The sequence below is a fragment of the Brachionichthys hirsutus genome, chromosome 14, assembly GCF_040956055.1.
Source record: "Brachionichthys hirsutus isolate HB-005 chromosome 14, CSIRO-AGI_Bhir_v1, whole genome shotgun sequence".
NCBI classification, from domain to species: Eukaryota; Metazoa; Chordata; class Actinopteri; order Lophiiformes; family Brachionichthyidae; genus Brachionichthys; species Brachionichthys hirsutus.
The window spans coordinates 5,813,022-5,837,816 of NC_090910.1; the positions used below are offsets into that span (position 1 = coordinate 5,813,022).

The following is a 24,795-nucleotide window of genomic DNA, read 5'->3' on the forward strand; positions in this document are numbered from 1 at the left end:
CTGGGGGAAATTAGGTCAGTGTGTTCCCTCTGACTCCACAAAAAGACGAGTCTGTGCATGTGTGTTTTGCTGGTGCACATATAGTGCTGTACTGTGTCTCTATGATAGTATACGTTGAAGGTCACACTAATTACACATCTGAAGTCTTTTCAGCACAATCTCTTCTACAGCTAAAGTCCTGAAAATATTAAAACTGCAGTGAGGTTGACTCATCGTGTCAAAACAGAAAATCAGGATGTAACTAATCATAAAACTATACTTAGTTACAAAATATGTCCGATAATAAAAACAACCCAATAAGGTTAAAGTGACACTTATTCCCAAATGACCGCACGGCCTTTCAGAATAAAAGCTTTGGGGACACACAGCGTTTGCTTTGCAGTCATTTGGCCTCTGGAGGATGTGAGTGCTCCTCTGCTCTTCCTCCCACACAGCTTTGTCTCCACTGTCTCTCTTGTTATGTCTCCCGATCAGGACAAGTCACACATACTATAATTGATATGAGATTTAGGGGGCATATTTTAAATGTAATTAGATTCTTGATAATTGGACTAATTAGATATAATTGCTACGTGAGAATTACTTTGATTACAACAGGATTTGCAAAAACCAGAATGGAAAAACAGTTGGGCGATGCTGATGAGACCAATTTTAAAGGCAACATATAACTATCACGGTTGCACGGGAATTTAAATCCTTGAGAGTAAGGAGTTTTCTGACATGCTAATGTGAGTCGAGAAAATGTTTTATACAAATATAATAAGGCCTCTAATGCTTGAATGAAAGCTGGGAATAACAACCTATCACTGCTCTGAAGCAGCCTCACCCTAAAGATCCCAAATTAATTCAGTGAGAGTATGTTTACCTTTGCTAGAAGCTTTTGCTACACCATCCAAAAGCATGATATTGGACTTATCGAATTACAACACTCATATTGAATCGGGCGCTTTGATTTTTCTCAGCACAATTCTGTGAGAGAAAAGGTGGTTAAGATTACACTTGCAGACATCAAAAAAGCTGGAAGGTCGGCAAGAGTCTTTCATGCAAGTTCAAACAGATAGCAGGAGCATAGGAACTAAAAAAAAGAAAGAAGAAGAATCATTCTTGGCTTGTTTTCACAGTCTTTATTGTCAATACTTGCAGTGAAAGGCAGGCTATGTTGTCTTTGAAATTGTAATTTATGGTTTATGCTTATTATAATCCATACACGGTGCAGGCTTCTGCTTTTTTTCTATTTTAAATGCGTAGATGTTCTTTTCAGGTTATCATCTGGGAACTCAAAAAAGTCAAACAGAGGACAATCAAATAATTAAACTCCAAAAATTCAGAATTCAGATAGAAGCTGATCCAAACCAAAAACTTTCACTAGACACCTAAAGTTCTCTGAGAACATTCATTGAATATTTGTTCTGTTTGCATGAATTACTGCGGTGTTTCTATTTGTAGTTTTTTTTATTCTCTAGATGTCATTAGAAGCATTCCTACAAACTGTTTCCATACCTATAACAATATTTTATTTAATGACAATTAACTCTGCCACCACTGGAGCCACAGCCTGCAGCACATGTAGAGTTTATGTATGAATACTGCAGAGCTCTGTCATACAATAAGAATAGTTCATTCCAATATGCTGCTTTTCATTAAAGCGCCTGGTGAATAAAATGCTACTTAGTGTGACTTGAGGTGAATGCAATCTGTGATTTTCTGTGATCCTTAAATCATCCGAACTGAATCTTAATATTTAGGGTTTGGCTTAATAATACATGAGCATCTGATTTGCTCATATGTGTCAGGACGCCCTATAAAAATCTCATTGAGCTCAGCCTCTTATGGCTCAATAGATGGCAGTAATATCCCTCAATCACTGCAGGATGAGTTCTCATCCCACATAAGATGAATGCACACACAGCCATTCATGTGTGCACATAGAAGAGAAATTATGCACACGTAAACACAATCACAGTGCCACGCATGTGCACGAAATGCATGTAAACATGCAAACACAAAAGTACAAACAAACTCCAAAATGACATCAGTATTGTAAATAAAATCAAAAACAAGAATGGATAAACAACTACTTCTGTCTGCATATCTGTCAGTCCTCAGGTAATGTAGAGCTACCCAGAATAAGACAAACAGCGTGCTGGGAGAGACAGACGGAGGCATGACTTTGCAAAAGTCAATACCGGCACCATATCTTTCTAATGTTCTGGTTAGACGAGGGCAAAAAGGCAGCCTTGCACCTCCAAGATACTGAAATGTGTGCACTTGTAAAGACGTTCTCAACGGCGGCACCTTCACAGGGTATCGGGGCACCGCTGGGGCGCCAACTCGGTACAATCATGCCTGTAACTGTCTCATCTGAACCCATCAACTGCTCAGAGGTGGAAAAAGCAGCACTATGAATAATTGTGAAAACCATTTAATTGTGACCCTTTGTGTGCAGACTGCCTGGGTTCGTTTTGTGTTCACGCTCCCCCAAGATAGTCCCTGTGTCGTCATTTGTTGATAGGATATAGTGGTAATCATTTGAATTCCCCCAGTGTGCTCAGAAGATGTGAGGGAGCAGTCTCTGATCTTGTTTAATATGTGACCACCAGCTATAAATTACCAACTCCCAGAAATGAGGAAACAGGGGTACTTTAAAATCTGCAGGGAGCGCTCCCTTTCTGCCTCTCTCACACTCATAGTCTCCGTCTATACCCCCCCACCCCCTAATTTCATTGACGTTCAAATAAAAACAAAGACATGCGACTTTTTTGTTGAAATAAGCAATTTTGCTTTTAGCCCGTTCCAATGCTCCATGGGCAGAGGGTGCAGCACCTTGTTGCTTTAAACGCATTTGGCCGAGGTGTTTGAAATTGTGTGCCTCCTGCTTTGTTAGTATTTCATACATGCCCATATTCTCATTAAAATCAATGCTGTGAGCTGCAGAAGAAAGAAAAACACACTTTCAAAACCTGTTTTGTTGTATTTTTTTTGAAGAAGAGAAAACAAAGAGGTAACATAATGGGTAAAAGTTTAGCAATATTTTGTATTCCTACAATGCACAAAAGCACATTGTTTTTTTATTGTCATTCACCATCTTTGTATTAACTGTACATTGGAATAAAATATTTTTTTTCCATTAATGGAAGCATTTATGTTTATGTATGAAAAATGTAAGCTCTCACAGACAGTAGAATTTTAATCATTCAGTTTTCACTCATTGTAACTTTCTTTTCTCTGCAGGATAGATCGGGCCATGAGGTTTTGATAATTGCTAAACTTTTTATTTTGAAAAATTAGAATGGAGCCATACAAGATTAAAAGCCACGGCAGATATCAACTCTGTTTAGTCAGGATTCCCCTTAAAAAAAACTTGTGACTGTATTTATTTCTGAGCAGAATGTGCGTTGGTACTTTTTGTCTCAGCCTCTATCTGCTTGATGTCAGATGCACAAACCAGTTCTCGCCCTCATTTCTCTTTTTTTTCCCCCTTCACATTTGAGTTTTGCAAGCGTGAGGAGGGATAATGAGTGGTGAGACTTACTGTAGGGAGAATGTATACTCCTCCATCTCCTCCGTGGAGAGGTTCTCTGCTGAAAGCTGCATTCTCTGTTTATCTGCCTGCCGAGGCGGTGCGCTGCTGCTGCCGCTCATGCTGGGGCCGCAGCTATTTGTCTTCTTGATTGGCTTCTTCTGTGAGGAGCAGAAATCGGGGGAGAACACATGCGGATGTCATTTGTAATCAAAGCAGGAAACAGGCCTCTGAATTTATCTTGGGGGATGCACACGGTGACAGTGACAGTGTGCGTGGCGCTCTGGAGCCTCTCCTATATCTCAACCGCGCCTCAATTGACACGAGACAAGAATGAAGGCAAAATCGCATATGGCATGCCATCATTCAAGTTGAGTTCATTTGGGAAACGTGTGTACAAGTGACGGTGGTATTAAATATGTGATATCTGAGCAGCTGGCGCTGTTTTCTTTTCAGTACGAGTTGTTTACTGTCATCATCATAAACATCGTCAAATGGAGTTAGGAAGTGGGGCTTTAAATATTTCACCAAGGTACCAGGGAGCAGATATTATTTGTTAAGCCGCCAACATGTTAACGGCTTGCTTTCCCTGGCCCTGTCAGCCCTGCCTGTGTTGCCCTTGGGTGGGCTTAGTGCCTTTCTGCTTGAAGTTGTGAAATACTCAATGATGTATGTTAATGAGATCCACAGTTGGAATAAGCAACCCCTTTCCGTCGTCTTCCCATCTGACTGTACCATTCTCCATTTATTTTTTTCATTTTTCTCCTCTCTCTCTCTCTCTCGCTCTCTCTCTGAGATAAACTAAGCCCAGGAAGTAGTAAATGGGCAGGGCCCCATAAAACCTCCATTCGTTTTCATAGGGCAATCTTTGCCAAAGCAAGCTTGGATTCCAGAATGATGATCACAATAAAAAAGGTGGAAAGGAGTTGGAAAGAAAGCAGAGAAAAAAAAAGCAGGAGATATATAAACCGCAATGTTCTGTGATGTCTCCCCACAATAAATTTAATGCAATACCTTAAGAGAGGATTCTGTATAGAGCCGGATTCCAGCCCTGTGGGCAAAGCGGTCGCCTGGAGAAAATTCATTTTAATTAGGCCTGCACTGCAGGTTGAAGGGTTGAAATCTGATCCCGGGTGCTCCCAGGCTGGGGCAGGTTGGAGATCACTTCACTTAATCATTAGACAACTGGGTTCTACACCATGACATTTGACAGAGTTGGGAAGGTTTTAAAGATAGGGCCAAATGGTGAAGAGGGAAAAAAAGACGCGGTCTGCAGGGGCTGCAGAGAAATAAACGCTCACATCAACAAACTCATTTATTTAAGAGGTCGTTTCTGATTAATGGGTCGTCTGAGGAACCTCTTAACCATCGGTAGAAAGGAGGTTAGTGAGAATAAAGACTTGGACGGTTAGCGGAGAGCAGTGTGTGTGTGTGTGTGTGACAGACTGTGGCTTCCTTCATAGACTTCTAACGAGCTCAATAATAGCAACACGACAACAAAAGGCGCACAATGACAGCGATGGACCGGGCGGCAGCAATGCCACATCAGCACACAGAGTAATTTTGCAATTACCACTTCAAAGTATGGCAGGTAGCATGCAGGCTTTGATTCATTTAGCTTAAGTCCTCTGTAGCACAGGAAGAGGCGTGTTTAGAGCAGCTCGGGGAAAAAAAAAAAAGAGGAAGACCTGGTTGGCTTTGCTGATTTCACAGAATTTGAGCTGCTTTGGCTTGTCAAGCAGATCAAAACTGGCTTTGAAGGCTGAAAAATACCTGTTAGTGTGAAATGTATTTTGACAAATCTCAGATAATAAGCCAGGGAGGTGTGTGTAGGGGTGCAGAAGGGTTGGGGAAGGAAAGGAAGGGAAAACAGAGAGAGTGCTCATTTCAAGGGTGGCAACACTTTCCCTTAAATCACTGTGTTACCTTGTAGTGAATCCCACCCTCTGCTTTCTCCCTGCGCGGATCGTTCTTTTCTCCAGTGTTTCCAGAAACGGCTCCCGAGGAACAATTCTTCCCTGCATCCAGAAAAGAGAATCAAGTGTGAAATGTTTTTTCCATGTTTGTGTTTGTTTTCTTTTGCCAAACACATCGGGAAATCATAGCGAGAATCAAGAGGGACTCAGCAATAAAAGCAAATGACTGTATAAAATGAAAGAAAATCTGATGATCTTTATGAAATAGATAATGGAAATTGACAAAAGCACACCGATTGCACCATTTGAAACGCAACAATAAACACAGACATGTTTTAATTTGGAAAAGTAAATTAAAGGTTTGACATATCATTTTTAAAGGATTAACTTAAAAAAAAGATGTTTGCATCAAGAAACTGCAGAATACTGGTTTGTGTTGTGATGTTCACTATAGTACTTCTGTGGTCTTGAACAGGATTCAGGATAAGTATATGTAGACTTGTTAAAGCTTAAATGCTGATTTTGCTCAGAGAAAAGCAGGGCTGTTCATTCATGGCACTCCCTCTGTATCGTCATCCCTCCATCTCAGAGCTGAGCCTTCCCAGCCTCAACGCTCTAATGTACGCAATTAGAAATGATGAAAAATTGAAAAAGAAATTACGTTTGGTTGTAATAGATTTTCTCATTCATCTCCTCTTTGGAAAATTACTTTTGAAGTATTTTCTTTTTCACCCTCACCCTCTTTCTTTCTTTCTTTTTTTTCTGTAATTTAAATGGTAAGCCACCAGATGTGTGTCTCATGCTTGAAGAGTCAGAGATCTGCATTATTTAGCATATTAACATTCACAGAATTTAAAAAAGGGTTCCTGCATTGCCTGGAGGTTGTAATTAAGTAAACCTTAGCTCGATACATGTAAAAAATCTCACGATGTGAAACTTTCCCCCCCGTGGAACCAGTCACATCTATATGATACCTATGCAATGATATAATCTTTAGCTTGCTGCAGGATTAAATATATCTGTAATAATAACTTAAATACAAGCAACACATCAGAAAACCTTCTGACAGCTAAAATGTACTCAAATAGAAGGGGGAGATTTCTGACTGCTATTTTTTAAGGGGGCCTACTACAGATGTAGTTTTTAATTACTTTGCTGGTAAGCATTCAGAGCCACCACAGTTACAAAGTAATCCGATTACTATTTACTCTACATTTCCATGGTAATACATAAATGTATACTAAATTCTGTGTCAATATATATATTGACATAATGAATGAAAATGTGTTGTGTAAAATGCCATATCGTATTACATACATTTGGACAAGAGGATGATCGGAAGTGCATTAAAACATGGAAAATATTTTAAGCAGAAGTGCAATTGTATAAATCTCATATTTGAGCTAAAACTACTAAGCCACTATTAGCAAACAGCAGCCATGGACTCTTGGATCCAGACCACAATAAATGAGGATGCTTTCTTAGACACGGGCAGTCGCACACACACACACATCCATTACATCGGGGCCCCACTTGCTAATTTGCAAGCGCTATGGAACAGGAATAAACATGGAGGCAGCATCGACTGCTTCGACATCATCGACTGCTTCGGAAGCTGAGGGCTACGTCTGTGAACTCAGAGCATCGGAGCGGCCACAACTCCAGCCTCTCCGGGCTCTCAAGGCCAACAACAAACTCCATGCTATCCCCCTGTGCTCTGAGCGGTGTTAAGACCAGCTAACACACACACACACACACACGTAGTCCTCCAGTGCGTACACTGTACCGACGCACCCACACACTGAAAGGCATATAAACAAAGACATTAATATATAGACACTCGAGTACATGCACGGACAAAAATGAGCATACCTCACAACTGCATAACTCACACTTGTTTTTCCACTCTTGCTTACCAAAAAAAAAAAAAAAAAGCAGGCCAAGGAAAGCGGGAAGCCTGAGGGCCATAACACTGTCAAGACCCCATCACCGGCTTCCCGGTAAGATGCAACCACTTTGTGATTGCAGTTCTTGCTCACCTAGGCCCCTAATTGCCTGACGACTCGTCCAAAGATACAGAAAGATGGAAGGTCAGTGACTTGCGTATTACACTTGAGTCCATGTCGAGATTTGTGTTACTAAGGTTGCTGTGAAGCTGCAAGGACTTGGTGTCAATTCGCCCAAGAGTTTGATTTTCTTGTACTCCGTTGCATTATAAAGACAGGACAAATGCTTACTACGGGAATATATTTGTGTGCCATTTCAAGACATTGTCCTCTCACCGGTTAGGTCAGGTGAAGTCAGTTCTGTCTTAACCATGTTCACCTGAAGGTTGGAAATTCTGTCATCAGACAAGAATGGAGTATTTTCTGTGTATTCTGTGAGATGGCATCACCTTCGGGTGTGTTTGTCCCCCATACGCAGTTAGAGCATGCTGTAAACAGGCTTCAAAGGTTAAATCCAGTCATTTGGAATCCAGACATTGTTGAATTAATCGTCAGGATGCAGAGTGGGTCTGATTGAGAGGGTATGATGTAACACTGTGGTTTGAGACACTGATGACTTGGACCGGCCTGGAGGGGAGCACATCTTGAAAGTGCAGGGCAGTGCTCCAAAGAAGACATCAGCAGATGAGGAGTTCTTGAAATCACAACCGCTGCTCAAGGGGATGGATGTTACGTTGTATTTAAAAACTAAAACAAAAAAAAAGGAGCGAGGTGAAGAAACGACAGAGTAATGTCCGAATCATCTGCGAGTTTGTAGTGATCCATTAAATGTGGTCATGGAATAAGATGCTAATCTAATTAGTCATTTGGGTTCAAACAAACCAATTGTAACTGGATCATTCAGTTAATGTGAAAGGTCACTTAGCCCAGTGTGCCTGTGGCAAATATCTACGTTCGAAAGCCAAATACACTCCATTATGCTTGAGCGAGTCAACTGAGGTAAATTAAGATCATCATCATCCAAAGGCAAGTAATGGGGTGGGGGGTGGGGGGTTGGGGGGGGTGGGGGGATACATGCACACAATGGTGCATAAATCCTAAAAAAAATTCATAAAATTCATCAGAACTTGTCAGAGTTATTCTCATAGATTGGGATGTCAGGTTTTGCTCTGTAATAGACACCTCATTGTGCACTGCTATTTTTCTATAGGGATTAATTAATTTAAGGCCTCAGGAATACAAACTTCCCAGCTCATTCTCAAGCTCTGCTGTGTATATGTTATCACACAGTGACAAGGAGTCTCTGTATATTTGTCCGTATTCTAAGACAAGTGAGTAATGAGGAAAATGCTCACATCACGTGCGCAGAAAAAGTAGTCTTCACTCAGCACACGTCGGAAACAGAGGCAAGAAATGAGAAAGAACTGCGTGAAACCTCCAAACTTGACGGAGGACCGAGAAACTAGGGGATTTGTTTTCTTCTTCTTCCCGATGAATTTGATTTCCATTTCTTGCGAGGTTAAAGTTGTCCGACCAATCACTACCTTCAGCCTTGAGAAAATCAGCCCATCCGAACGCCCTAATCCATCGGAGAGGCAATGCTGAATGAATGGATCTGTATGCAAATGAGGTACAAATGTCAGGTCAGCTTAAGACAGGGTGTTGATGATGTGTTGTGCAGGACACCTTTTGATCCATTATTTCCCTTGCAGATCGGGTTCACTTTCCAAGCAACCTCTTCACCTGTGGGATGTGTGCGTGTGACTGTGGAGCTTCGTGATTTGAACAGAACAATTTTTGCCTTACAAGGCGGGACATAAATCTCCCAAAGTGAGGGCCTCCCTCCCTCCCTCACTCTCTTTTTCTCACTGTCTCGCTGGAAAAGTGGTTAGTTCATTGGGGACACTTCCCTTGTGGGTGTTAGGATCTCTGTGGGGGGGTCACAGGTCAGTCAGCGGAGGAAGCGACAAGCTGTGAAATGTAAAAGACCGATTTCTTCCACATGTTTCAGTGCTGGGAGAACACTGCCAAGCTGTCAGCCAGCATCACGTTGAAAATGGGCCAGGGTGCTACCCAGCAGACCTGTCAGAACTCATTTGTAATTAAAAAGCCTGTGTGATGTTTAAAGCAGAGCACCCCAGAAACTTTTGAGGACTGTTAAATAAAGATGAGCTGTGCGTGCAAGAAAAAAAAAATTAGTAACAACGAAAGTAGCCATTTGCTTATAGCAATACCAAATGAGTCTGCATTGGATTCTGGTAATGGCAAGGATGCTATCCTGACTTAACTGTGTTTTTATAAAATTAGAAGTTGAACTTTATTGCCATTAACAGAAGTCATTAGTTAGTCCAGATGTGGCTGCAGTTATGGCATGGCTTCTCCTGGACCACCAGGGAAGTAGGAAACTCATATCAGAATAATTTATCGCTCCATTTGAATGATGTATTTAATTAAGGATGACATTGGAGCTTATCCCAAAGTACACTAAGTGTGTTGCAGAACTAAAACATGGAAAAGTAATAATTTTCACAAATCTAAGCCTCAATTCAACCTGTATTTGGACAGCAGGAGGAAACTGGATCACCAAGAGGAAAATTGCACGTGCAACCACATTCCTTTTTCTGTGAACCTATGCTAACCATGGGGCAACCAGCTCCCTCACAATACTTTATCGAAAAGCCTTCATTCAGTGTTTTTGTGTCTACAAAGGCATTTGCGAAAGGAAAAGAGATTATACTTGAATACGAGTAACGAAGGGATCACGGTGCAGATAACAACTTCAACATTTTATCATGTGTCATGAAATGCAACATTTGCTGTTTCAAACGTGCAGCGTTTGATGTCGATTATGAGTCACGATATATTAGTGCTAAAATAGTACCTGCTTTATAAGTGACTTCAAAATATTGTCATGTATGGCTTGTTTACTTTTCTGTGGTTATATTACCTAAAAATTTGATCTGAAGGTATCAAGTATGTAGTAATAATAATACTGCATTGGTTTTATATAGCGCCTGTGTAGACACTCAAAGACACTTTACATCGCACATTATTCATTCACTCCACACTTGGTGGTGGTGAAGCTACTATTGTAGCCACAGCTGCCCTGGGGCAGACTGACAGAAGAGAGGTTGCCAATTTGCGCCATCGGCCCTCCTGACCACCACTGACATTCACTCGCTCACTACATTCACACAGGCAATGTGGGTGAATTGTCTTGCCCAAGGACACAACGGAAGTGTGCACATGTGCGGGAGCAGGGATTTGAACCGCCGACCTCTCGATCATAGGACGGACCCGCTCCACCACCTGCGTCACCATCAAGTTTGTGCTTACTACACGAAACTGCTGCTCATCCAACACTGATAGACTCTGTATCTGTTGGGCCTTTACATCTAATCTAACTGAGAAAACATCGTTTGCTTGATTTGACTTCTGTTTGTCAACCTTTGCTCACCGTCTCCACCCAACCCTACCCTCCAGCACATTCACCTCTGTGGGGAAATGCTTTACGCTGAGGCCTGTCATTATTCTCATCCCAATGCTGGTGACATTATAGGTGACATTTTCTCCCCACTGTGACATAGTTGGGGGGGGGGGGGGGGGGGGGTTAACATTGGACCCCTACCTGGCAGAGATGAAGAAGAGCAAGCGGAATCAACTGACAGGTGCAGAGGAGACCCACGGTGAGAATGCGCCACAGCAGGCTCTGCTGCTCTGCTGCTGGGACCGGCATGTGGTTGCTGTTGAGGGTATAACTGGGACTGTGAATGAATGGGCTGATGATGCAGCTGGGCCTGTGATGCAGTCGGGTGGTCGAGCGACACTTGGCTTTGGGGCTGCTCAAGATGGACCTGAAGTTGGGGCATGACAGGGGGTTTTGATAAGGTGATGCTGAGCTCTGGCCTCCCAAATGCTCCAGAGGGGAGTGGCTTCACCTGAAACAACGCACAGGTTTGTGTTTCAGAGGTCTGCATATGGCTTTGATGAACATTAATATAACCGTTTCATGTTGATGCCACCAGCAGTTATGTTCATATCGTTCCATTGCATCACCGTTGCTTGTCGGGAAAACAGCATGTGCGCACAATGAAACTACAGGTGCTAGTGATTAAACTGCAGCCGTAGCCAACTATTAGCATTTGTCATAGTGTGCCATAATGGTATGAAATAATGAATTTAAAAACATAAATGTGATTAGCGTGAATTTGTGGATCCAGTTGTGTTATGCATCTGTAAAAAATGTAGAAAAAAATATATGGTTATTCACATCCTTTAGAAATCAAAGCAACTGCAATGATAATGCGGTAATAGAAACAACATGTCACAGTCTAAGGGACAATTAAGTAGACAAATCCAAGACAGAGACCTTTGTTCTGGCTTTTAATTCAATTAAGATGTTTACTAATCTAATCAATGCATCAGCTCAAATGCATCCGGAATTGCTGGGAAAGGATGTGGTTCTTGTTTGCTCTCTGGGACCAATCCTATTGCTCTTCCAAAGCTTTTTATCATAAAAAAAAACAATGCCATGATAATGGTTTTCGGTGGTCGCAATTTAAGAAAATGCATGCAAATAGCCCCCCCGCCCCCCAAAAAATGAATAGAAAATAAACAACTTTAACATTTTGACAACAGATGGACATCTGCAGACTAGCAAGTAGGCAAACATGCTGCAAACGCGAGCACAACTGAAAACAGAGACGTCATGCAAGTAGCACAGGAAATGTTTTTCATTGCAACGATTTGCAGCGGGTTGGGAATGCTGCTACTCATCATTATGGTTTGGTGTTAATGTAAATAAGTTCTCTTACAATAGCCTGAGCATTCTGGTCCATATTAACTTTCAGGTTAAAATTATCAGATGAAAAATGCTCTCTTTAGCTCTCTGACCACTGTGCAGATCCATCATTTTGACTTCCAAGCAAAAGGCGAGAGTCAGAGAAAAGATGCACACACACCCACACACATGATGTCACCCTCACAACAATAACTCATACCTGCACACAATTATCAATATGCACTAAAAACCAGCCAGAATAAGAATCTTCAAAAGCAATGTGTTTGCACATGTTTTTTTAATTGCACATACCTGGAAGTAAAGGTTGCACAGCCAGTGGTCTAGATCAGAGGCGATTAGAGCTTCAATTTTTCTAAACTGGTCCATTTGCGTGTTCGGTTCCCCTCTGAGCAGAGGTGTTTTGAACCTGGGTCATGGATAAATAACCGTTAATGGTCACTGGACATGTAGATGTATGATCTTAAAGTTATCCTGCAAACACAAGCACAACTGAAGCAAGTAGCACAGGAGTGGTGTTCAAGTTTTGTTCATATGTGCACCTGGGGTGTGTGTTTTGAATGACAATAAAAGATCTATCTATCTATACGGAATTTATTTGGTCTCAAATGTAAATCATCTGCCAGCATGGGAAACACAGCCGTTTATTCATGTAAACAATAATTATCATCTCATAATAAAATGTCAGATCTATAACTGCTTGAGGCTCAACGGCTATCTTAGATCTGCCTAGATATACCTGCCCTGGACGTAACAGAGGCTCGGTCCACAAACAGGAAAAGCCCCCCACGCCATTATGGAGCTGATGTGGCTGCTGCATCCTGGTTGTCCGATCAGTTGGAATAACATGACCATGGAGGGGACAAGCTCATGCGCTGCAGGTAGGATCTGCAGACACATAGAAGAAGCCCAAAGTCACCCACAGTTCCGCTTAGGTGAATCCACAAGCCTGCAGGCGCACACACCTCACTGTATGCCTGCATACACAGATGCATTGCACAGTGAAGATGTGCAGTCAAAAAGTCAATAAAACACAGACATACAAAGAGTAACAAACAGGACAGGAGCCCTCAGGGTAACACTTAATCTACATCCTTGACTTGATTTGTCCTGTAATTTATTTGTATCCTTCCTAACTGCCATTCTTGGCTGCCCAACGCAGCAAATTGCCTAAAACGAGATACTGCAATGATAAAGACTGCATCAAAAAAAACAGGGTGGAGGACAACGTAAGTTTTCCGTTGTACTCTATGAACTGACAGTTACTGGATTCTCAATGGGGTGCGAACACCATCAATCAAGCTGATGATAATAAGGGTATCTTGCACAATTGTTGGCAAACACAACGATTCTTATTTACCCAGAGAAGTCATGAGTTGGCTTAAAAAATATGAAATGAACTGACAGTAAGGTGCAGGCCCCTTCATCCATCACTGGGAGGGAATATTTTACCCCTTTATTGACTGTAATGGAAATGTAGGAGATGATTTTTAACATATAACTGACGTGTCAATCTGCTTTTGGTATGCACGTCTGAAATGATGGGGGGTAAGTATAGCTCCAGACACATATTCATGGTGTTATATGTTGGATTATGGATATTGAGAGTATTACATATCATTAATTTGGCGCAATAAATATGACCGACATAAATAGCCATTTGTGTGCACGTGTCTCATGGTCCTGCAAGCAAACACCTGTACGTGTTGGTAAATGTTCATGTGTGGGTGTTATGTGAGGTTTTTGAGATGATGTGCTTCAGAGGTTCCCTCACTTCCTCCGTTTGCTGGAGGTGCTGTTTGAAACCATTAGAAACATCCTTTTTAATTCAAAACAGACTGATATATTCTCATTTACAATAAAGCGTGTATATGTCCATGAAAGGAGCGAGGAAAGAAATAATGACTGTTATTGTGCAGGATGACTCAATCGTTTCCAAATTAAATAAATGGAATTGGAGGGTGTGTGTGTCGGGGGGGCAGGAGCAAATTCACGGATAAGAATTTCCTTGAACATTTCATCTCATCTCATCTCTTTCCACATCCCCTTCCTCTTTTAATATTAAAATGTTCCTTCCTTTTTGGTTTAAAAACTGCACAAAGACTGTGGGCCCAACTCCTATGAAGTGCTCCCACATGCCAGCATATCCGAGACATCTCCCACTGAACTGCACTGCTTCTGTCTAAATCCAAACCCAGACACATGAAACAAAAGGGGAATGAAAAGGAAGAGCGAGAGAGGGAGGATAGGAAAGGAAAATAAGCTCCTGGCTTCCTCTTACCATCACTAATTCCTCATTTCCTCTTAGAAGGCACTGCAAGCACTCCTAAAAATCACGCACTATAGTGTGGGCAAGAGTAGAGAGGGAAGCTCTCCGAGCCAATCCTGATATTCTCAGACAAATCTGATCAGCATTTCCACCGCTATCAAGGAGGACAACAACAGGTTTGCCTGTATAGCACAGCTGAGTGTTTGCCGAGGAGGGAAGGAAGTGTGACACGAGGCATTTACTGTGCCATACTTAAAGCTTTTTTTTTAGAACTCTGAATCAGATCCCAGGTCTGTATTCATTGTATGCCAGCTTTTACCCAATCCTTTATTCTTGATGGGAGCTGGAGACAATATTATCAGGATGCTCGAGCTCAGCGAATACACCCACCAGCACATTGACAGTGTCCACATATGCTAAACGCTCCAGCTCAGGCCTTCAGAGTTGCCATGAGAGCATCCGAGCATGAACAAAACTCGGATTGGGATCAGGAGCAACATTGTTTCATCGGCTTGTGATTTAAACATTCCTCTTGTTAATCTTTCATACTGTGTACACATCATCAGTGAATACATATAAACGGTGCATCAGCTCTAATCGTGGTCAATATTGCCCATCTAAACGAAGTGTGTGGGTTCTCAAGATTAGCACAGCTTCATCAGAGGACTTTTTCCAAGAGGTTTATGGAAGTGGTGGTGAAGGATGTTACGCCGTATCCATCTTTATTGTGCTAAATGAGTTTCTTAACACACATCACATTTTAGTCAGCAGAGCCTGAGTTTTCTACTTTCTGCCCCCCCCCCCCTCCCCCCGCTTCCAATCCAGTCCAACTGCTACAGAGGCTCAAAGACATGTGGGGAAGAGACTGAATTTTTCAATGCATTTGCACTTCATTTTCATTCCAATAAAACATTACTTCCTTATATAAATGCATAATTGATATTGGGTTTGATTTACATGCATGGATTAAATGTCATCTTTGAAAAGTTATTGTTTTATTCATACAGAGATCCCCCCCCCCCCCCCGAGAAAAACCTAGAGGCTGTGTGGCATATTTTCATATGCCGTCTCTTACAGTAATATAACTTCTCATAACCCTTTTAGTCTAGAAACTCTGTGGTCTCCACTGCACCAATGCAACCAAAGAAAACACATAAGAGGATCCTGACAATTCTGCTATACTAGGAAAGGTGTGTTTTATTGTTGGATTTTATCTGAAGGGATTGTTTGTTCTTAACATTACATTTGACTAAAACTTTCCTATAAATTCATGCCAAAGGCTCATTTCTGTGTTGAATAAAAATAAATGAATGCTGATAAAGGCAAGCAACATGTACTGTGTACTTTTCTTTCTTTCTTTTTGCTGTACTGTAGCTTAGGTCACTTCTATTTTACATTTGGAAGCTTAATATAAATGCCAATTCTGAATACAATTTTCTATAAATAATTTTTAGATGTCATTTTTATACATGCTTTAGAATATCATAACCATCATGTTATAAGTGTGTACAATCCTCTGCTATTGTGCAACATCACTTCACAAACTCCTCACCATGAACACGCTCTGGTTAATTTGCAGGTCAATGTCATAGAAGTGACCCCGATGATCTAACGGCTTGGTGGACACGGTCCATTGCTGCTGCTCCTTGTCGTTGAACCAGGCCTGAGCTGGAGCACCCAGATGACTGTGGAGGGCCACAGAGATGGAGTAGAGGCCCTTGGGCAGCTTGTCCCGTGTGGCTCTTAGGCAACGCAGGCACACCTCCACAGGCTGGGGAGTCATGCTCTGGTTCCCCTTTAATACACAAAGACCAAAACATTTTGAGTCCATGATTATTGGGAGGGAACATGAAACATTTGTTTGTTTATTGGAATAAACTCATGAATTACACAAACATTTGTGAACTGGTGTCCCTTGATATTATTCATCTGTGTTTACCATTACACAGTTCTACCTATATATTGTACATCAGTACATCCATTTTATATAAATTCCCCTATCCTTTGCAGGGTTTCATGGGGTGTCACGGTATACGCTGGAAAAGTTACCACGTTATTATATTTGTCATGTTTTTGGATTGTGAAGATCAATAAAATGTCAAAGCCTTCGTGCATGGGGGTTTCCACTTCATTTTTGGACTCTCTTCTCACTTTCTTTCATAGATGTGCATAAACTACAAACCCCATAATGATAATAGTGTCAAAATGTATTTGCACCATATTAAATACTATATAAATGTAAGAATCTACACACATCTGCAGCATTACTGAGTAAGAAGTTAAAGTTTTTCTGCAGTGGCCGGCAGCATTGTTCTTTTTTTTCATCTAATAAAATAAGAGAACAATTTGAATACACACGCAATTTGTCCCCTGTGGCATCTGTTGAAAAGCACTGAATGAAAAGTTAATCTGGTTTAAAGGAGCCACTCTGACTTTATCACCATTTATATATTTTAAACTTCACTCGTAACAATGATGTCCTTGACTCAGAGAAGACAGGGCGTTTTATCATGACTTTCAAATGGACATGATGGGTCTTCAGAATATGCTCCCTTGTATTTGTGATGACCATTTAGCCTAATTCTAATGCCATTGCTATGCCAAAGGTTCCACTTGCTTTTAGTAAATATCTAATTAACAGAGCGCTATCCTCAAATCCTTGGCCTTACATCTTATCCTGTCTGAACTTATCCCATCCCATCCCATCCCATGCTAAATTCCAAAAGATTGAATAGCAGCACTCATGGGACTACATATAAACACACACCCCATTTTGCTGTTAGCTTTACAGAATTCTCCTCTCACTTTTTGCAGAAGCCCTTACACAGAAATGGCACAGCCTGACCATTGCCTTCCTAGTCTGTAAGGGGGGGGGGGGGGGGGGGTAGTCTGCTGAGCAGTGCAGTAATGCCCCGCCATCTCCCCACTGTGAGCATCTTTGCATAGCCGAAAAACAAAAACAATTTAGACAGAAGTGAAATTAGTATAATTGGTGAGCAAAGTGGTTTAGCCCACACATCTCACATATGGGAGGAAGTGATGGAGGCCTCCAAACCCACACAGCAGAAAGAGTGGAGACTGGAAAACAGAAGGGGAGAAAGGAGGAAAAAGCAAAGAAACCTGACATTGCTGTTCAATTTGCACGGTGTTTGTCTCTAAGTTGTATTTTTATTATCTGCCCCGCATGCTTGCACAGGCATTATGAGACAGCAAAGCAAAGGTGAAAGGTGAAAGTGAGCCCCAAGCCTGAGTTGTGCCTAAAGTGCCATAACATTACAGCACTCCTACAGATGAGATCAAAGGCTCTAGAAAGGATCCTTCGTGGTTTTGCTGGCAAGCGGCTGTCCTTTCACAGAAACATCTTTTCAGGGCTTTTCCACACATTGACTGATCACACAGAATGCACTCTTAATAGAGACAGGAAATGCCACATACAAAAACTTCCTTTCTTTCTAAGTATGGGCTAATATTCAGAGATTAAGCTTTCTCGTTAATTATTTTCATTTTAATTAGTAAATCTTAATTAACAATGAACATTTACCCTTAAAATATTTTGGCTTCAGAATGAAGGAGGGAGGGGGGGTGAAAAAATGAGAGAATAAATATGACAATCTTTTGGGGACCTCCGGGCAGGATTACTGATGCAGGCTGCCTTAGTTATTAAACACGTTCTAAATTAAATGCCTCCATGAATTTTGCACAGAAATATATTTTCATAGTTTTGCATGCCAAATGTGACATTTTATATTTCGGATTCATCTCGCTGCAGTGATTTTTAGAGAAATGTCATATAAACAAAGATTTTGTCATTTACCAATGGAAATTACTATGCGTGGCAGGTTTGCCCATTGCTTTCTCTCTTTTCCCCCTCTTTCCCTCTCCCTCTTTTACCCCCTATTCTGCCTGTGCCGGTTGTTTCAAGTCAGCAAGCCATAAAAAATCTTTATCTCAGTGAAACACAGCAATTTGGGAGATAATCGAATGGTGACTGGGGGGCACAAACGCCAGTCTGAGGAATTATACCACAATCTCCCCTGCATTTACAACCTTCCTCAAAGCCAGTTGTCACCCTGGAAGGAAAGCCCCCGACTGAAGATTCATTACATCTTTAAGCCAGCACGGTGGCATGGCAGCCTCATCCCCAGATGCAACACAACAGCACACTCCTCCCACAGCTGGTGATGCTGCCACTAAAGCTGCAGCTTCCTTCTCTTTTTCTTGCTTGGTTCTCTTTTCTCTCATCTCCCTCTGTTCCAGTTTTTTCATCTCCAAAGACTTTTTTCTGCCTCCTACTTAGATTCCTAAAACCACAGACACCATCTCCACAATGCAGGGAAAAAGAAAAGATATTCTGTATAAAGATAATATAGAAATATAGTTATATTGGTGCCTTTTGCGCAGCGCTGTCTAGTGTCTGATGTGATTTTGTGTTTGGCATCTGCACATACAGTAATGAAAAGAATGTACTGTAATGAAAAATGTGAAGGATTTATAAAAAAAACTAAAAACTAAAAAATAGGATTTGCCCATTCTCTACTGGCTCCCATTCATCATAGAATTTCATATAATTACATCATTTGACTGTTTTTGGACAAAAAAGAACTGCCTTCTTTTAATTCTCATGATTTCTATACATTTCGGGATCAGTTTTTCCTGTGAAACTATATTTGTGGAGATTAAGGAGTGTGCCACTTCCTGTTTGTGTGCTTTTCCTGTTTTCTACAAATGTCCCACTGGCAAACCGGTCTCACCTGCCACAGGAGCTGTGATGCTGACGATGAGGATTCTGGGAGATCTGTCATCTGGCCATATTTGGCCATCGCTTCCTCCTGGCCTTCTCCCAGCGCTCTGAGTGACGGGCTTTCAATGGTTGTGCTGCTATACACAGACAAACACGCACACACGCACGCACACACAAAGCTAACCCTGTTAACAGCCACCTGCATTTTGGACTCGCCGTTGTTCCACTTTGTAGCCAACAGCAGCTCAATCTAATAACACCACAACAAAACACTTTCCGCTGGGTCCCTCTCTCTCTTCCTCTCACTCTCTCTCTGCCTTTCCCGGCCTTTCAATCTTATCAGTGGTAACGTAATAAGCGGTTGCTTCGCTCTGTCTCCTCGCCACTTCTCTTAATTCCTCAAAAATAAAGCAATATCACAAGGGCCCTGGCCTGCCTGTGACTGGGGATAACGTGCTTGTAAAAGGAAGGATAATTCAGCAAATAAATGCTCAGCATCAAAGGCAGGCACTGGGTCTTTCCTTCCTTTCGCTCTTCCCTCTCCTATCAAAAGTATTACATGTGCTTTCATCAGTTCACAACAAGGCACAATGAGCTTCCTAATGCAATTACTCGACCTCCATTAAATCAGAAACAGTGGAAACCAATGAATTACACATTTGTTGCAAAAACCACAAGTCAGCTCTGCGTCTCTTCGCTTTATTTCTTTTCTTTCGTACGCATAGGGGAGAGAAAACATGAAATCATTTCTCATTAAATTTCAGGCAGATGTAGCCCTAGGTGATGCGTAGAAAGTCTCCCATGTCTAATAGCCACCCACCATTGATATCAGAAGGAATTTACAGGGTTCAAGGCTGTCGAGAGGAGGTCATCTCAATAAACTCTGAACCACATTCATCTGACAGAACTGGTGTCCAACTACCACCCACCCATAAAACAACCAAGCACGAGAGAAGATGCTCATCTCAACAGAAGTTTCTTGATTTGAACACGTCGGCCGGCATGCTAGTAATAAGTAAAAACTTAAACATGCTAAGATGACTGCCCCCGGGGGCGCACACTATGAGATGATGTCTGATCACTGACTAAAGGAGATGGACCAAGAATTGATGCACCTTCAAGCCCAGCGACATGGACGGATTTCTGCACCCTCGAGCTATACTACCCACAATGCAATGCCTGTCGACAGGAGAAGCCATGCAGAGGACTTATGAATTGCATGTCTTCTCATATCTCAGTGGGAATAGGAGTGGTGTTCACACAATTAATGATTCCAGTCATGTGACATCAATTGTACACATGGAGAGAACTATGAAATGGGTTGGACTGACCGCTGGGGCAGAGTGTTCAGTCTGGGCTGTGGTGCTTCTCTCTGTGAAGGAGGATCCTTTGAAATATAGAGGTAGACGTGTTAACCCTAAATGACATTAGCATCTAATTGACAGTTTCATTTAAACCACAGCACTCTAAATCCTAATTAAATGTATTGCAAAATGTATCAGGTTTAAATTCTAGGTGTAAATGTATTGACCCCTCATATCCTCCATGCAGAATGTATACAATAAATATATACAGTACATGGACCTTTACCTTTGCAGTCCCAGATAAGAGGGCCATTAGTCTCTTCTTTCTCTGTGCCCACTGATTCTGTTTTAGTGGTCCCTTTGGAGTTTCTTGCTGAAAGAAATATTTTTTTTTAACGTACCCATGCACACTTTCTTCAGATGCAGCTGTCTGAAAGAGTGCAGTGCGTCATAATGGCAGAATTAAGCACAAGCACCAACTGCAACGCAATCTGCAGGCAATCGATACCGAGCCAGGCCCTAAAGACATGTGGCGTTTGATGAGTATTCCTGCCCGTTTTACATTCAGTCAGCACATTCGCGCTCCCCATTCAGATGCATTGACAAGGCTAAGTGACAGCGTCTCGCCCTGTAGAGGCTTTGTGTGGTAGAATAGAGAAAGAAGAAAAACACTATTATTTTTTTAAAATAGATGTGAAATCTCTGGAGGATCATGTGCTTTCAATGAGAGGTGGGTGTGGAAACAGTAGAGGTATTGCATATGTATTATGGCAGGATGAGATCCCAGTACTGATACAGTACACAGAACATGCCACCGATTATCCAGTATGGGAGGATGAGTCAAATGTTACTATTGCTTCTAAGTGATGGAAAGGCATTGTTAGCCACCCCCCCCAATTACGCTGACTTTATATTCATATAATTCAACACTTCCTACCCTCTTTTCAAGCAAGATTAGTACTAAAAATACAGTGGCAAGAAGTTTGGCATTCTGTTCGCATATTATACGTTAATGTTCAGGTTTCTTTGCAATCTAGATTTGCCAGCACAATTGAAAGCCTGTGTTGTTGTCTGCTCACTCATTTCTTTTCTGACTGGTGAAATACAAACACTGGCTTTGAAAGAAGCTTCAGATCTTAATGCTACTCGACAATATCCTCACTCCGCAGAAGCAGGAAAAAAAAAAAAAAGTAGTCACGCTCCATTTTTCTTGAAAAGACTGTAAGACAAGCGGAAAAGTGAAGAGAATCCGCTTCTGTCAGACAAAGATATGCATAATAATGTACAACAAAGTTCAAAGATGGGGGGGTATGCACAAATAAAGTAATTGTGTGAGAATATCATGTGTAGCATAGATATTACTGCTGAAACCCTTGCATTTATTTTGAGTTGGGGATGAATGAGTTATCTAACCTTGAATGGATGTTCTACAAAAAGCAATTTCACATGAATGCATTCAGCTGAGAGTCAAACCATCTGCAGTCTGCAGTGAGAATGAAGTGCTGAACTGTTATAAAGATAGCTGTGGGAAATAAAGGTTGGGGACAAAAGGTGGAGAGAAAAAAACTAACAAATATGGAAAGAAAGCAGAAGAAAATCACACACACACATATATACACAAAGACAAAACAACAGATGAATGTACAGGGACACGTGCACGCTCTCCATGTCCATTAGTGAAAGCCGCTGATACACAGCGTAATGGACATGGCTGATGTGCTGGTGAATATGGGATGATGACACAGATATTCCTCTTTGTGGCACTGACCTGCTGCAGTGAAAGGCTGCCAAGCGTGATCATGTCAGAACGCACAAGCTCCCTCGGCTGCTGGGCGTAGTGGGGGATCGCCTCCTTAGCTGCCCCTGCTGCAAGAAGTAAAAGCGGCATCACAAACCTTTACGTATTTGTCAAAAAATAAAATGCTACCACAGCATGGGGCCTAATTGTTGTGGGTCACTCAGCTCATTTACTAAAACAGTCAGGGAACATAACACAAATGCACACAATTCATGTAATGAGTCATTGCTAAAATATATATTTTATACAGTATCATAAGGAAAAATATTTAGAATGCTATCCTACATTATACCTGATGCTGAACTAGCATTCAATAAACCTCATGTATGTGAATATGTGATAAAAATATGTATACGCTAATAAAGCACAGCGTTACTTTTTCTAGCGCTCTCCGTTTCCATTAACATCCCTCCTGTTTCGAGTCCAGCCTCTCGTCCCAGCCCGGCGCTAGCCCCTGTCTGGGTTTTGGCAGTGGAGTGAGCCTGGGAGGGCCCAGAGCCCGAGGCATCACCACCACCGTGGAGCAGCAGTCGCCACTGAAGCGCCGGATCACCCGCCTTCACCTCCAACACCTCCTCATCCCTGGAGGCTAGTAGCGTACCTGGAGAGTCACGCATCGGTGGGTACGCACAGATACGCACGCACACACACCGACACACACATGCATTACTGATGGATGCGCATACTTATCACATACAAAAACACAAGAACAGTAGCTCATACAAACCACAGATTCACATCCTGTTGTAGATTTTTTTTTATTGCTCACATTCTGATCTTGATACATACAAACATAGAATCTCCACTTTATCTGGCAGCCTACATTTATTTTCATTTTCATTCCTTTTACTAATACGCAGATAGTGGTGTATTTAGGTAATTGTAATGTTTCATAATGTTAGAAAATCATGCGAAAGCATGCCTGCATTTTGACATGATAAAATAAACAGCATATTTACTGTTAGTGAGACTAGAAGAAAATGAAGTAGAGCGAAACTGAACAGATATTGATATATGATTTCTATGCAAGGGATTTAAGGAAGGAGTAGGAACTGTGATCTATATTACTTTAGGATAATCTAATGTGAATAAAGTCATGACAGAATTGAAATGTTTTTAACTCACTGGTATGTTAAAATGGCATTTTCTTCAGCGAAATATCAACTAGTTTGTACATATTTATCTGCATTACTGAATGCAGAGAAGCACAATCTACATTATATGTGTGTCTTTCCAGTTGTTATGTGTCACCATATTGGTAGAAAGCATGAGATATTCTTTGAGTGTCTGTGTATTCAACGTGTGCAGTCCCATATGTATGAAAGCCAAAGCATTTACCACCTCCTAATGCTTTTCACATACAAGCTGATATCAATACCCAACGCCTTACAGAGAGCTAGAATGAATAGAACAGCAATTCTATGTTGTTTTCATCTTCATGCCAAAGAGTTTTATTGAAATAAAACTCAAGATCTCAAACAAACAGAAGGGATTTCTCAAGGATTTCACTCCGGAATGTTTTTTTTTTTTTTTTTAAATGTCTACAGGACTGGCCAGTGCCCAGTTCATTAATATGTTGCCCTTTCTTGTGAAATATGTATGGCTCTTTGTGGCAGCCTGCAAAAAGCAAAGACAAAAGCATAAAAAAACCAGAACCAGAATGTAAGGATCAGTCCTGACATAGCCTACGCTGATTCTAATGTGCAACAGCAAGGAAGACGTGCGGCCTACACCGTTGGGAGGCATCTATACAACAGCATGAGGTGATTGTCTTGAAGTCTATTGTAGCGCGGTGAAGTGCTTACTGGCAGTCACAGCAGTTGGACTCCGACAGTACAAGTGTGTAAGAGCTCCCTCTCTCTTTCCTTCCATGTGCATGGAGAAACTGTTAATCCAAGATCCTCTTTACTTTTTTTCTGTGGGATTTCATGAACATTCCGAGACAATGGATGCGACTGGTAATCTCGGCGGTGCAGCTAAATCCGAGACAATGGCAAATAATACAAGACGGCTGAATTCTACCGTGTTGAAGCAGACCTAAGCCCATCACTAGTGTGCCGGAATTACAAGGGAGATGCGCGTCATGTCAACAGGATCTGGTGCGACTGTCTTCACCCAGAACAATGCTAAGCTTAAACCATCTCAGTGATGCCGGGTTGTTAACATATTCAAATGCAGCTGAGCTAATGAGAAAAGGCACACCTCCTGCCAGACAATGGCTGTGCTTGGAAAGCACCGGCTGCTGGTGAGGGTTCATTTCTAGTCTTATTCTTACTTCTATGGCAGCGCTGCTTTCAAGTGACAGTGAATAAAAACGGTGTGTGTTTTTTTGTTTTTTTTGTTTGTTTGTCTGTGTTGGGTGAGACTGTGTGCAGCTTTTAAATTATGCTATAGGACTATAGTTTTGCTGTATTTCAAAAGCCAACTTTAGCAATTTGGTTTCATGTTAAATTTCAGTTTGTCAATATATCAAAAATAGAAGCATTACACAAGAGCTAAACAA

General features: G+C 41.5%; 1 protein-coding gene across 1 annotated transcript in view; it reads right to left on the reverse strand.

Annotated features, from left to right (window-relative positions):
- The window catches only part of ofcc1 (orofacial cleft 1 candidate 1), a 69,351-nt gene that overhangs the window by 35,906 nt on the left and 8,650 nt on the right, over window positions 1-24,795 (reverse strand). Inside the window, exons 6-16 of the mRNA XM_068748221.1 lie at window positions 22,669-22,893; window positions 22,263-22,360; window positions 20,781-20,867; window positions 20,531-20,577; window positions 19,201-19,327; window positions 16,002-16,244; window positions 12,920-13,068; window positions 12,475-12,589; window positions 11,011-11,320; window positions 5,447-5,538; window positions 3,533-3,681 (exon numbers count right to left, since the gene is read on the reverse strand). Coding sequence (XP_068604322.1) covers window positions 3,533-3,681; window positions 5,447-5,538; window positions 11,011-11,320; window positions 12,475-12,589; window positions 12,920-13,068; window positions 16,002-16,244; window positions 19,201-19,327; window positions 20,531-20,577; window positions 20,781-20,867; window positions 22,263-22,360; window positions 22,669-22,893 — 1,642 coding nt within the window. The remainder of the gene's footprint in view (window positions 1-3,532; window positions 3,682-5,446; window positions 5,539-11,010; window positions 11,321-12,474; window positions 12,590-12,919; window positions 13,069-16,001; window positions 16,245-19,200; window positions 19,328-20,530; window positions 20,578-20,780; window positions 20,868-22,262; window positions 22,361-22,668; window positions 22,894-24,795) is intronic.